At 39.9% G+C, this 10013-nt stretch overlaps 1 protein-coding gene across 1 annotated transcript; it reads right to left on the reverse strand.

Annotated features, from left to right (window-relative positions):
• Window positions 1-2140, reverse strand: LOC107809542 (dof zinc finger protein DOF5.3-like). Its single transcript, XM_016634199.2, has 2 exons — window positions 1889-2140; window positions 1-1011 (listed from the first exon to the last, which is right to left on the reverse strand). The coding sequence occupies exons 1-2, from the start codon at window positions 1919-1921 to the stop codon at window positions 163-165; spliced, it is 882 nt and encodes a 293-aa protein (XP_016489685.1). The 5' UTR covers window positions 1922-2140; the 3' UTR covers window positions 1-162.
• Window positions 2141-10013: the final 7873 nt, after the last annotated feature.

A 10013-nucleotide genomic window follows, 5' to 3' on the forward strand; every position in this document is an offset into this window, starting at 1 on the left:
TGAAACAAAAAAAAAACACATAGAGATTAATAACTCAGTTGAATAAAAACTCATGATACAAAATTCTTAGATATTACATTAAGATTAAAACTATCTCTTCTAACAATGAAATTCTATCCTTTTTTTTCTTCTTCTTTGCAAAGATTGAGCTTCTTCTAACAACTACATGAGTGGACTATTGAGAAGTCCATGCCAAGAAGAACCTCCAAATCCAGTATTAATCCAATTTTGCTGCCTGTTTGAAGCTTCAAAATCACTCATATTGTTCACTTCTCCATTAATTTGCCATGGAAATCCCCACAAGATTCTATTATTCTCACCTTCTCTTGCTATATTGCACATCTCTTGTTTCACAATTTTGCCTCCACTCATTTCTTGATCATAATTCATTCCCATTTCCTCATTCACATTATTGATCACCCCTATTCCTCCATTTTGTACTTGCCCCATATTGTTCTCATTACTTCCAATATTCCCATAGTACAAATTTTGGTACTGAAATCCATTTGGGGTTTCAAGAAATCCACCCCTTAGTGTATCAAGAAAGCTAGAAGGGGCAATATTATTCCCATGATTATTATACATCATTGACATATTATCATTTTCTTCAATTCCCAAATTCCCATTTGCTTGTTTTTGGAGTCTAGCAAATGCTTGACTTAAATCACTTGAAGAATCATAAGAAGTTGGTGTGATAATAGATATAGCATTATTAGGGCTATTAGTCAAGGACTGATCTTGGCTTCTCTTTGATGATATTCTTTTGTTTTTTCTACAGCCACCACCAACTGGAACATTTCTTAGTGTACCACCTTTGGTCCAATACCTTCTACAAGATTTGCAAAAGTATCTAGGCTGAGTAAGACTGTAGTTGTTGTAGTAGCAGAATTTGGTGTTGGTTGAGTCACATCTTGGACATTTTTGTGCTTGTTCTGCAGCTGGCCTTGGTTTCTTTTCTTGCTCTTGCTTTGTGCAAACTAACATGCTTTCTAGTGTTTGGGATGACATTTCCTGTGAGAGCACAAATTAAAAAGACAGATTAGAACTTAATTGTAACCCGCTCACATTATCGGTCTCAAGCTCACATAAAAATAAAAGGATTACCGGAGGTTAACAATTTGAGATAGACCAATCAATTTGCGATGATTAACATTCAATTTGAGTACACTATACCCTCTCCAGACTCCATTGGTGAGATTAGACTGGATTGTTATTGTTGTTGTAACCCTCTTAACACATTACATAATATCACTAGTAATTATCGCTAAATAGAATTAGAGAAATGATAGTATATAAATAGTTTAAGTAAAAAAGAAAGTTAACATGTTTTCAAAGGATTCACGGATACCTTGCTTTTACATATATTCAAAAATATCACTTTAACTTTGGAAATTGTACATTGCTTTCTGAAACAGGCTCTCTCTAGATCTCTCTTTTTTTCCTTTTTCGAAACAGACTCTTTAATTTTAACATGTCAATCTTATCACTTAATTAGTTGTTCTTAGGATTGCATACCAACAGGAAATTAAACTAGTAAAAGGAAAAACAATTAAAAAAACTTGTGCATTTGATCTCTCATTCCTTCCCTTGAATTGCAAAGTTGAGCACAAAGTTTTTCTAATCTTAAGAAAAGCTATGGTTTACTGAAAGATTCAACTACAAAATGAAGAAAAATGGTTATTACTAGTATTTATGTTTTTAGTCCTTTTAGAGAAGACAAGAAACAAGTGAAACAAATCATGAAGAAACAAAAAAAAAACAGACTCACAAATACATGAACACAAAAAGAAGGAAGAAAAAAACAAATAAATAGAAGATCCCAGCAAAGTAACCATAATTTTGTTTAAGGTAACACTACTTTAATTACATATCTCTCTCTAATATTTACCTGGTGATGATGGTGAGCACTAGAAGAATCCATTCATGCACATTAATCAGCTTCAGCTTTCTCTATATATGCAGACAGGAAACTGTGTAGATATCCAAAGATGGTATTTTTTTTTCCAATTTCTGGGGGCTGTTCAGTAACAAAAAAAACACAAAGATTGATCTATGAAACTTCAAGAAAACAAGAAGGGGTAATTGATTTGAATACAGAGAAAAGGAGGAGAACAACTAATGCAAAAGTAAAGAAAAGCTTGTAGCCGTCTCTCTCAATCTCTTTGTGTATATATAGAGAAAAAAAAGTGAAGGACAGAGAGATATTAAAGGAGGGTATGGGATGTCCAAATTTTTTTGGGGGTTGGGGTGGGGGTGGGGGCGAGGGTCAGTACCTGTCTTAGTATGGGATTGTGGGTGAGAGAAAAAGAATAGAAATAGAATAGCGTAATGATTACTAGGAAGTGTACGAGAAATGTGTGTATCTAGGCATCTTAGCACGCAGTTAAAGCTATATTCAGACATAGATAGTGAGAGAGAATGGAAATTTCTAGTGAGAGTTTTCACATTTTTTATTTTGTTTTCTTCATTGCATGCATAGGCAATTTAAGAACACAGGTTTCTTTTTCTTTAAGTATTTGATGTTCAAAATTTACCATTTTAACCATCTTAGAAAATCTTAGAAAATCATGTAGGAATTTAAAAGATTTAGGAGAAAGTTTTCTTTGTATTCCAAAAATTTGTTGATGTTTACACTGTACATGCTTGTTTATATAGAAACGAAAATGCAGAGAATATTCTTTTCTATAACTACCTATACAGTTGTCCTATTTCTAATTGGCTAATGAATAACTAAATTATATTCTGTAAAAAAATAGATAATAAATATATGTATTATCTAATACAGTCAGCTAGTCTTCTAGAAGGATCTCCTTTCTTTTGATTTCTGCTGATACAGCCTATTAAGGAGAAAATATTGGATTTTCTTTTCTCATTAGATAAAGCCTCCTCCGAAAGCCCAAAGTTGAATGAAATGTCTTTAGGTTTAATTGAATTAGCCCCATATTGATTTGTTACCAAAGTTCTCCTCTTTTCATTCGAAGAAACCAAGATACTATATTTCGTGTCTTTTATCTTTGATTTGAACCAAATTGAGATGAGTTCCAATCTCAACAAATCACGGGTAAACAAGTATTATTTTGTTTAAGTTTTCGCCTGAAGTCTGGTATCCGGGTGTAGATCAGTAAGAGATTTGGTGAAGATATCGGCAAGTTGAGAAGTAGAAAGGACGAAGTTGAGAAAAATGAGGCCAGCAAGGAATTGTTGCCAAACAAAGTGGCAGTCAATCTCCATATATTTGTTCGTTCATGGAATATGGGGGTTTTGGCAATGTGGATTGCCGCTTGACTGTCCGAGTGAAGAGATATTGGAAGAACCGCAGAAATGGTAAGGTCAGAGAGAAGGCGAACAAGCCAACTAATTTCAGCAACAACCTGTCGCATCGACCTATACTTTGCCTCGGTAGAGGAGAGGGAAATGATAGGTTGTTTCTTTAATTTTCAGGAGATGGGTGAGCCTCCAAGGCTTATGAAGTAACCACTAACAGAACGACGAGTTTTCGGACAAGAACCCCAGTCGGAGTCTTAAAAAGTAAGTAATTTGAATGACGGATCAGATCGAAAGAACAACCCAAGGCCAGGATTTTAAAGTAAATAGCGGAGGCAATGGATAGTTGCTTGATAATGTGGTTCGCGCGAGGCTTGCATGTACTGACGGAGATGCTGATCAGCAAAAGAAAGGTGAGGGCGAGTGTTAGTCAAAAAATTCAGCTTACCTAATTAAACATTGATAAATGGTGGGATCGGATAGGAGTTTCCCAGTATTAGCTCGTAGCTTGTTGGATGGCTCAAGTAGAGAAGCAACAAGCCTTTGATGTAGGCAGTCAAATTCATATAGGAATTCTAAGGTAAATTTTCTCTGCGTGAGAATGATGCCATGCTCCTCTCTAATAAGATCTATGCCAAGAAAATAATGTGCCTCCCCTAAGTCCTTTATCTTGAATTCTGAATTGAGAAAGTCTTTCAACAAAGCAAGCTCAGTAAGGTCATCCCCTGTAATAAGAATATCTTCTACGCACACTGCAAGAATAGAAACTCCACAATTTGTCCTTTTAAAGAAAAGAGAATAATCATTAAGGTTGTGAGAATATCCCTTGAAGTTAAGAGCTGCAGTGAGCGCATACCATTGCCTAGAGGCTTATTTCAGCCCATAAAGGAACTTTTTTAATCCGCAAACATGATGAGGACTAGGAGCCTGCATACCTGCAGGAATCTTCATGTATACTTCTTCCTGTAAATCTTCATGAAGAAAAGCATTATTGACATCTAACTGAAATAATTTCCAGCCCTTCTTGACTGTTACTGCCAAGAGACATCTGACAATGGTCATTTTGACCACTAGGGAGAAGGTCTCAGTGTAGTAAATTTCCTCCCTTTGGGTATCTCCCCGAATAACCAAACGGGCCTTAAACATTTCCACACTACCATTTGCATTGTGTTTAACCTTATAAACCCATTTGCATGGTAGAGCAAACTTCCCTCTAGGGAGTTCCATAACTTCCCATGTTTGATTGGCTTCTAAAACCTCAAATTCATGTGCCATTGCCATCAAGGATATAAGCAAGCTTGTGAATAAGAATAGGGTTCATGAATATGTGAAACAGATTTTAGGAGAGTTTGATTGGAAGGAGATAGGACAAAGAAGGGTAAAATAGATGGGGATACAGAAGCTACAAAAAAAGTGGAGGTGAGATTAGTTAAGTAAACATCATTGCACACATAATCTGCCAAATATGGAGGGGGGGTTAGACATTCTAGTAGACTTTCTCACAGGAACCGGAGAAATGACATTGGGAAAAGGGGAGTGAAAGTTGATAGGAATAGGAGTGTGCTGATGTTGAGAGGTGGATGGTGGGGAGGAAGGGGTTGTGGTGCTAGCAGGAGTTGAAAGAATAGAAGAACTAGCAGTGTTTTGAGTGTAAGGAAGAATAGGAGAGGTGGAAAAATAATGTTCAGTAGGTTGACTTTGTGGAGGAAAAATAGGATAAACACGAGAAGGTAAATGCAAAGGAAAATGTTGTTCATAGAACTTAATATTTTTGGACACAAAAAGTCTTTTAGTGTTCAAATCTAACAACTTATACCCCTTTTGGTTAAGAGGATATCCTAGAAAAATACACCTTACAGCCCTGGGTTCTAGTTTTTCTCTATTATGATGGTCATCTGTTGGAGTAGGCCACCTGGCCTCTGGTGCTCATATTTAACTTGCTGGCAATTTAGACACCGAGCTACATACTCAACTATGTCCTTTTTCATTCGTCGCCACCAATAATGTTGCCTCAAGTCACGATACATCTTAGTAGCACCTGGATGAATAGAATATCGAGAACTGTGTGCCTCTTCCAGGATCTTTTTCCTCAGCCCATCCACATTAGGAACACATAGACGATCCTGGAGTTGCAGAACACCATCCGCTCTAATAGTAACTTCCTTGGTATCACCTCGTAGTACCGTTTCACGAAGAACCACCAGGTGTGGGTCATCATACTGGCCAGCCTTGATCTGCTCCAATAGTGAAGATTGGGCCACAACACATGCAAGAACTCGGCTGGACTCTGAAATGTCCAGCCTCACAAGTCTGTTAGCCAAGGACTGAATATCTGAGGCTAATGGCCTTTCCTCTGCTGAAATGAAAGCCAAACTACCCATACTCTCCGCCTTTCTGCTCAAGGCATCTGCAACCACATTTGCTTTGCCCGGATGATACAAGATAGTAATATCATAATCTTTTAGTAACTCCAGCCATCTGCACTGTCTCAAATTTAGGTTCCTCTGCTTGAACAAATGCAGCAAACTGCGATGATCAGTGTAAACTTCACAAGACACCCCATAAAGGTAATGCCTCCAAATCTTAAGAGCGTGAACAATCGCAGCTAAATCCAAATCATGTACCGGATAATTCTTTTCGTGGGGCTTCAGCTGACGTGAAGCATATGCAATAACTTGCCCTTCCTGCATCAATACACAACCCAAGCCAACGCGTGAAGCATCACAATACACTGTATACATCCCCGATCCGAAAGACAACACTAACACTGGTGCTTTAGTCAATGATGTCTTGAGCTTCTGAAAGCTCACCTCACAATCATCGGACCATCGGAATGGGGTACCCTTCGGGGTTAATTTGGTCAAAGGTGCTGCAATAGAAGAAAAACCTTCCACGAACCGACGATAATAACCTGCCAAACCCAGAAAACTCCTGATCTCAGTCACCGAAGTGGGACGATGCCAATTCTGAACTGCCTCAATCTTCTGGCCTCCGCCTGGCTGACCTCCACCTTTAGGACGGCCCCTACCCACCTGTCTTCCACCTCTGGGTGGTCGGACTACTGGTGAAGCAACTGGTCCGGTAAGCATAGGCTGCTGACCCTGCTGTACTGGTCTACCTCGAATCCTGGGGCAAAACCTCCGCATGTGACTGGGATTCCCGCACTCGTAATAACTCTTCGGTGCGATGGGCTGCTGACTAAGTGTCTGGCCCTGGGGACCTGAATACTCACTGGGAGGACCCTGAATAGCTGGTGGGCGGTAAGAACTCTCTAGGATAGCACTGAGATAAGGTCGCACTGGAGCACCTCGAGGAGGTGGTGGTGCTGGATATGGGGGTCTGTTGGACTGTCCCCTCACGAACTGACCTATTCCCCCGGATGGAGCACCTCCGAACTCTCCAGAGTACCTGAATCGCTTATCTCTCATAATCTGCTCTCGGCTCCGCTGACGTAGACCCTCAATCCTCCGGTCTATCTCCAAAACTCGCTCATAAGAAGTACCCATCTCAACCTCTCGAGCCATAGTGGCCTGAATACCAGTATGTAAACCGGCTACAAACCTTCGTACTCTCTCCGCCTCAGTAGGAGTATCATTAGTGCATGGCGAGATAATTCAGAAAACCTCGCCTCATAATCAGTCACTAACATCTGACCCTGCTGGAGCTGCTCAAACTGAAACCACAACTCTTCCCTCTGGGAGGGTGGAATATACCTGTCCAAGAAGATACGAGTGAACCTGTCCCAAGTCATGGGAGGAGAATCTGCTGGTCTGCCACCTTCTACGAGCTCTACCATCTAGCTGAAAAGTAGCGAAATCAACCCCATGGGATTCCAATATCCTCATGTTGTACAATCTATCCTTGCAACGATCAATGAAATCCTGTGGATCCTCATGTCGCTCACCCCCGAAGACAGGAGGATGTAGTCTAGTCCATCTGTCTATTAGTTTCTGAGGATCGGCGGCTACAGCTGGCCTGGGCTCAAGTGTAGCTGCTGCCACTGGCTGGACTCCACCCACAGGTAATGCACCCTGGGTATGATATACAGTAGTTGCTTGTCCATGAGCCTGCGCGGTAGGGGTCTGTCCTCCCCCGCTCGCCAGAGATGTGGCTGGGTCTGCCGGAAATAAATCGGCCTGAGTCATATTATCCATGAATCGCAGCATACGACCCATGACATCCTGAAATCCCGGTGCAGATGTGAAGTCCACCGGAGTTGGCTCTGCTATAGGCACCTCACCCTGCTCTTCAATAATGGGATTCTCTGCTGGATCCACTGGCGTCATAACCGGAATAGTCCTGGGACGTCCTCGCCCTCTACCACGGGCGGGAGCCCTCCCTTGGCCTCTGCCTCGGCCTCTAGCAACTGGGGGAGTAGCTCTTCCCTGGTCTGGAATCTCGCTAGAGCGTGTTCTCACCATCTGTGAGAGAATAAGAGAAGTATATTTAGTACTACATCAATTGCACGATAGAATATGAAGAAAGATAGTTTTCTAACACCATATAGCCTCTCGAAGATAAGTACAGACATCTTTGTACCGATCCTTAAGACTCTATTAGGTCTGCTCATAACTTGTGAGACCTACGTGAACCTAGTGCTCTGATACCATGTTGTCACGACCCAATTTCACCTATAGGTCATGATGACGCCCAACACTACAGCTAGGCAAGCCAACTAATAAGTCATACGTACATTGGTTAAAATTTTATTCCAAGAAACTAATAAAATACCAACTTCTACCAATGTGTGTGTGCCAAGACCCGGTGTCACAAGTGCATGAGCATCTAGTAGATTATACAAAACTCCAAATACTATCTGAAATGAAATAGACAGAATATAAATATAAGAAGAGACACTGGTAGCTGCAGAACGGCTCAGAAAGGTAGCTCACCACTATGCCTCGGGATGACGTGGGTATGTGATGATAGGTCCTCCACTAGTACCTGTCTCAGATCCTGCACAAAAAGTGCAGCAAGTGTAGTATGAGTACGTAAATAATATGTACCCAGTAAGTATCAAGCCTAATCTCGAAGTGGTAGAGACGAGATGGCCGACTTTGACACTCACTATGGATCAATAATAATAACTGAAATATAACTAAAATATTTAAATCAGCATGATTTACAATAATTTGTTTAATCATCAGAGATAATCAAATTCCTTCAAATGTAACAATTCTCAATATATTAATTAAATTCCTTCAATTCAGAAAAATTCCAATTTATCAATTTAAATCTCATTTACAGGAGTAGCAATTAATTCCATAAACAAGCAAGAATAATAATTCATTAAATTCCAAGGATTTTTCAATTTATTAATTAGCTTCTCAACCTGAAATAAATTATTAAAGTATCGTGTAATTATTATTATTAAGCACGATTTCTGCCGAGGACGTACGGCCCAATCCAGAGTGTCGTGTACACTGCCGAGGGACGTGCGGCGCGATCCATAGATGCATCTATCCTGCTGAGGCATTCGGCCCGCTCCACAAGAAAGGAGGACATTTTCTTATGTGCTTCCGGAAGGATAGTATGTTTATTATAAGATAAATTTGGGAGGAGAAAAATTTCTTTTGACAATTAATTGATTTAAATAGAAAATCAAGCTTATGAGATTTCCATCCTTTAATATCTTTATCAAACAATTCGCAAATATATTCATATATATCAATTAATATTAATTAATTAAAGAATATAATTTACACAAATAATACATGCTTTGAGTCCTAAACTACCCGGACTTTAGCATTAATAGTAGCTACGTACGGACTCTCGTCACCTCATGCATACGTAGCCCCCACAATTAGCAATAATTATTTAATCTTAATCACCTATGAGGTAATTTTCCCCTCACAAGATTAGACAAGAGACTTACCGCGTCTTGCTCCAATTTAATCCACTATAAGGCCTTTTCCACGATTATCCAACTCCGTCTGGCTCGAATCTAGCCAAAATAATTCGATATAATCACTAAATGTTATAGGAATCAATTCTATAAGAAAATACTATATTTTAAAGAAAAGATCCGAAATTAATTAAAAATTCGCCTGCGGGGCCCACATCTTGGAATCCGGCGAAAGTTATGAAATCCGACAACCCATTCAATTACGAGTCTAACCATACCAATTTCACTCAAATCCGACTCCGAATCAATACCGAAATCTCAAAATTTCGTTTCTATGAGATTTCTAAACTTTTTCCAAATTTCAATCTCAAAACACTAATTAAATTGTGAAAAGAATGATATATTCGTGTATATTGATCAAATCCGAGTTAGAATCACTTACCCCAAATGTCTTTCCTTGAAAATCTGTCAAAAGTCGCCTCTGTTCAAGCTCAAGTTTGTCAAAAATGGCAAATGGGTTGAATGCCTCTGTTTTTATAACTTACAGATCTACCCAGTTCGATCTTGGGAGCTCGATCTGTCTAGTTCGATCTTGGGAGCTCGATCTCGGGAGCTAGTTCTTGGGAGCTCAATCTCGGGAGCTCGATCTCGGGAGCTCGTTCTCGGGAGCTCGATCTCGGGAGCTCGTTCTTGGGAGCTCAATCTCGGGAGCTTGTTCTTGGGAGCTCGATTTTGTCAGGGGTTTTTAGTTGTTAGGGTCCTCGATTTTGTCAGGGACCTCGATTTTTGTCAGTGGTTTGATTTTTGTCAGGCAGCTCGATTTTGACAGGCAACCCGATTTTGACAGGCAGCCCGATTTTGACAGCATTTCCAGCAGAAAAATTACAGCAGCTAAGTCCTACTT

This window comes from Nicotiana tabacum, chromosome 9 (genome assembly GCF_000715075.1).
Source record: "Nicotiana tabacum cultivar K326 chromosome 9, ASM71507v2, whole genome shotgun sequence".
Classification (NCBI taxonomy): domain Eukaryota; kingdom Viridiplantae; phylum Streptophyta; class Magnoliopsida; order Solanales; family Solanaceae; genus Nicotiana; species Nicotiana tabacum.

What these genes read in the sequence shown, in the direction of transcription:
- LOC107809542 (XM_016634199.2), bottom strand. Translation starts at nt 1,921, where the DNA reads ATGGATTCTTCTAGTGCTCACCATCATCACCAG. An exon ending in GTGCTCACCATCATCACCAG is followed by an intron (nt 1,012 to 1,888) that starts GTAAATATTAGA and finishes GTGCTCTCACAG; the next exon opens with GAAATGTCATCCCAAACACT.